Source organism: Mus pahari, chromosome 10 (genome assembly GCF_900095145.1).
Source record: "Mus pahari chromosome 10, PAHARI_EIJ_v1.1, whole genome shotgun sequence".
Taxonomy (NCBI): domain Eukaryota; kingdom Metazoa; phylum Chordata; class Mammalia; order Rodentia; family Muridae; genus Mus; species Mus pahari.
The window spans coordinates 60,203,811-60,208,618 of NC_034599.1; the positions used below are offsets into that span (position 1 = coordinate 60,203,811).

Below are 4,808 nucleotides of genomic sequence, written 5' to 3' on the forward strand. Positions count from 1 at the left end.
CTCATAACCATCTGTAACAAGATCTGACGTCCTCTTCTGGAGTGTCTGAAGACAGCTACAGTGTACTTACATATAATAAATAAATAAATCTTAAAAAAAAAAAAAAAGACAGAAACATGCAGGGCCTGGGGATATGGCTTAGCTAGTAGAGTACTGTCTATCATATCAAGAATGAAGCCGCCAGGCGATGGTAGCACACGCCTTTAATCCTAGCACTTGGGAGGCAGAGACAGGCGGATTTCTAAGTTCGAGGCCAGCCTGGTCTACAAAGTGAGTTCCAGGACAGCCAGAGCTACACAGAGAAACCCTGTCTCGAAAAAAACAAAAAAAAACAAAAAACAAAAAAACAAAAACAAAACAAGAATGAAGCCCTTAGTTCAGTCCCAGCATTGCACAAACCCAGCTTCAGAAGGGGTAAGTAGAGGGTCAGAGGGTCAAGGTCAGCAACAGCTTTATAGTGAGTCTGAGACTAGCAGCCTTGGCTACATGAGAATGTGTCAACTTGCCCCCGAAGGACAGAAAAATGTAGCTAAAATAAAAATGTAGATTTTAGTAGACAAGAAATAGAGTCCTCCCAGGTTAACGCATGGTAGGTAGCACATGTCTGCGTGGGAGGTAGAGGGAGGATCAGAAATTCAAGGTCGTCTTCTCTTTCATAGCCTTGAGTTTAGAGAGATCTGCCAGCCTCTCTGCCTTGTTTGTTTTTTGAGACAGGGTTTTCTTGTAGCCCAGGCTGGCCTCAAACCTACTCTGTGGCCAAGAATGACCTTTAACTTATGGTCCTTCTGACTCCACCTCACAAGTACTAGGATTATAAACATGTGTCACCGGGCCCAGTTAAAACAGAGTTTCTGGGGTTAGAGAGATGGCTCCGAGGTTAAAAGAACTGGCTACTCTTCCAGAGGACCCAAGTTCTATTCCTACATGGTGCCTTACAACCATTTGCAACTCCAGTTCCAGGAGATCCATTTTTCTGGACTCTATGGGTAATCTTCCGGCCTCTGTAGATACCAGACTTGCCAATGGTACATAGACATACACGTGCAGGCAAAACATCCAAATACACATAAAATAAAAACAAAAACAGGGTTTCTGCCTACATTTCTGCCTGGGAGGTGTGAAAATCGCTGAGATGTAAGAAGTGCCAGGCACTGCAGGGCATAGATCATGAATCACTCCCTTCTATTATATGCCAGCAACATTTCTGATTTTGCTGACAATCTCAAAAGACCCTCACACATTATCAAGATTCCTCCATTGAGAACTGCTACTCTGTGGACCTCAGCAACTTATGTTCCCCTAATAGGATTAATAATAGCTGTTCCATACCTCAGGGTTGCAGATATATAAGTCATTTGATAACTGTAGAAAGGAGGGGATGTGAGTCAGTGGTAGAGCAATTATCTAGTATACACAGAGCCCTGGTTCAACCCCCAATAACATCAGCAATAGAGCAGCAGCACCATCATCACACACACACACACACACACACACACACACACACACACCAGGTTGTCTTGGAGGCACACATTTGTTGCTGGGGACTGAGCTCAGGACCTCTGGAAGAGCAGACCCAGTGTTCTTAACCACTGAGCCACCTCACCAGCCTGAGTACTTACACACTTGCAATCCCAGTGCTTGGAAGGTAGAAGCAAGTGGATCATGAATTCAAGATCATTCTGAGCACAAGTTTAAAGGCAGCCTGGGCCATTCAAGACCCTGTCTCAACAAAACAAAAACAAAGTAGAGAGAGGGGAAGGGAGGAAAGGAGAGAGAGAGATACAGAGAGAGAGAGAGACAGAGACAGAGACAGAGAGAGAGAGCCCACTGAGTTGAAGTACTCTGTTTTTCTGTTTGTTTGTTTGTTTGTTTGAAGTATTCTGAATAAAGCATAAACTTATACTTTAACATTCACACCATTTCTTCTTTAGCACATGATGAGACTCCTTGCAACCCAACCCCAGAGAGCTACCTTATCCGGCTGCCCCACGACTGCTTCCAGAATGCCACCAATTCCTTCTACTACGATGTAGGCCGCTGCCCGATCAAGACCTGTGCAGGGCAGCAGGACAATGGGATTCGGTGCCGAGATGCTGTGGAGAACTGCTGTGGCATTTCCAGAACAGAGGAGAGGGAGATCCAGTGCAGTGGGTACACACTGCCCACCAAGGTGGCTGTGGAGTGCAGCTGCCAACGATGCGCAGAGACACGGAGCATTGTGCGGGGTCGAGTCACTGCTGCTGACAACGGGGAGCCTATGCGCTTTGGCCATGTGTACATGGGGAATAACCGCGTGAGCATGACTGGCTACAAAGGCACCTTCACCCTCCACATCCCCCAGGACATGGAGAGGCTGGTGCTCACATTTGTGGACAGGTTGCAGAAGTTTGTCAACACAACCAAAGTGCTGCCCTTCAACAAGAAGGGGAGCGCAGTGTTCCATGAAATCAAGATGCTTCGGCAGAAAGAGCCCATCATGTTGGAAGCCATGGAAACCAACATTATCCCCCTGGGAGAGGTGATTGGTGAAGACCCTGTGGCTGAACTGGAGATTCCAGCCAAAAGCTTCTATAGGCAGAATGGGGAGCCCTTCACAGGAAAGGTAAAGGCCAGTGTGACCTTCCTGGATCCTCGGAACATCTCGACGGCCACAGCTGCCCAAAGTGACCTCAACTTCATCAATGATGAAGGAGACACCTTTCCCCTTAGAACATATGGTATGTTTTCAGTGGACTTTAGAGATGAGGCCACTTCTGAGTCACTTAATGCTGGCAAGGTGAAGGTCCACCTTGACTCGACCCAGGTCAAAATGCCGGAGCATGTGCCAGCCATGAAACTCTGGTCGCTCAACCCAGACACAGGACTGTGGGAAGAAGAAGGAGATTTCAAGTTTGAAAGCCAAAGGAGGAACAAGAGGGAAGAGAGAACCTTCCTTGTGGGCAATATGGAGATCCGTGAGAGAAGGCTCTTTAACCTGGACGTCCCTGAAAGCCGAAGGTGCTTCATTAAGGTGAGGACTTACCGGAGCGAGAGGTTCCTGCCCAGTGAGCAAATTCAGGGGGTCGTGGTCTCAGTGATCAATCTGGAGCCCAGAACTGGCTTCTCATCTAACCCCAGGGCCTGGGGCCGATTTGACAGTGTCATCACAGGGCCCAATGGGGCCTGCCTGCCTGCCTTCTGTGATGATCAGTCCCCCGATGCTTACTCTGTCTATGTCTTGGCAAGCCTTTCTGGAGAAGAACTAGAGGCAGTTGAGTCTTCTCCTAAATTCAACCCAAATGCAATCGGTGTCCCTCAGCCTTACCTCAACAAACTTAAATACCGTCGGACAGACCATGAGGATCCACAGGTTAAAAAGACAGCTTTCCAAATCAGTATGGCCAAGCCAAGGCCCAACTCAGCTGAGGAGAGCAATGGGCCTATCTATGCCTTTGAGAACCTTCGGGCGTGTGAGGAGGCACCGCCCAGTGCAGCTCACTTCCGGTTCTATCAAATCGAGGGGGATCGCTATGACTATAACACAGTTCCTTTCAATGAAGATGACCCTATGAGCTGGACTGAAGACTACCTGGCATGGTGGCCCAAGCCAATGGAGTTCAGGGCCTGCTATATCAAGGTAAAGATTGTGGGGCCACTGGAGGTGAATGTACGATCCCGTAACATGGGAGGCACCCACCGGCAGACTGTGGGGAAGCTCTATGGGATCCGGGATGTGAAGAGTACTCGGGACAGAGACCAACCTAATGTCTCATCTGCCTGCCTGGAGTTCAAGTGCAGTGGAATGCTGTATGACCAAGACCGTGTAGACCGCACATTAGTGAAGGTTATCCCCCAGGGCAGCTGTCATCGAGCTAGTGTTAACTCTATGCTGCACGAGTACTTGGTCAACCACCTTCCCCTGGCAGTCAACAATGACACCAGCGAGTATACCATGCTGGCACCCCTGGACCCTCTGGGCCACAATTACGGTATCTACACTGTTACTGACCAGGACCCTCGTACAGCTAAGGAGATTGCACTTGGCCGGTGCTTTGACGGCACTTCCGATGGCTCCTCCAGAATCATGAAGAGCAACGTGGGAGTCGCCCTGACCTTTAACTGTGCAGAAAGGCAGGTAGGCCGCCAGAGTGCCTTCCAGTACCTCCAAAGCGCACCGGCCCGGTCCCCAGCTACAGGCACTGTCCAGGGAAGAGTACCGGCCATGAGGCAACAACGGGCAAGCAGGGGTGGCCTACGCCGGCGTGGAAGCATGGCCCCTCTGAGATTTTCTGGTGTTGCTCAACAACCTCTGAGCAACTAAGTCTTGTGGTTCTTAGTCCTCTCTGTTCACCTCATGTGACAGCTGTCGTGAGACTGATGCACAAACTGTCACTTGTTAACTTAAACATATCTGGTTTGGTGCAGTTTGCTTCTTTGTGCCTTTACTTACTGTCTCTGCCTCGTGATACTGACTGGCACAGGGACCCCATGATGACAAAACAAAGATCCCCTCTTAAAAAGAAACAAAAGGAATTGGTAAACGTCTGCAGCTTTGGCTGAAAACACACTTCTTATTGTATGGTTTTGCCAACCTTTACACTAATGATAATCTAATACTGAGGCTCAAGTGAACAACAATAAAATATATTTCTTGGCCATGTTCTACAAGATGTAAGCAAAGTCTCTGTCACAGTCCATATATATATAAATGGTGGTGAATAAGGAAATAAACAATATTTTTATGTGAAATACAATTAACATTTATTTCTTTGGGGAATTTGGAACTCTGGTGTCCAAGCACAGTTGGTTTTGTTGTTGTTGTTGTTGTT

The 4,808-nt window shown here is 48.0% G+C and overlaps 1 protein-coding gene across 1 annotated transcript in view; it reads left to right on the plus strand.

Moving 5' to 3' along the window:
- Positions 1-4,710, plus strand: part of Cilp (cartilage intermediate layer protein) — a 16,097-nt gene extending 11,387 nt beyond the window's left edge. The window contains exon 10 of the mRNA XM_021207664.2: positions 1,932-4,710. Within this exon, the coding sequence (XP_021063323.1) occupies positions 1,932-4,300 (2,369 nt within the window). The 3' untranslated portion in view covers positions 4,301-4,710. The remainder of the gene's footprint in view (positions 1-1,931) is intronic.
- Positions 4,711-4,808: the final 98 nt, after the last annotated feature.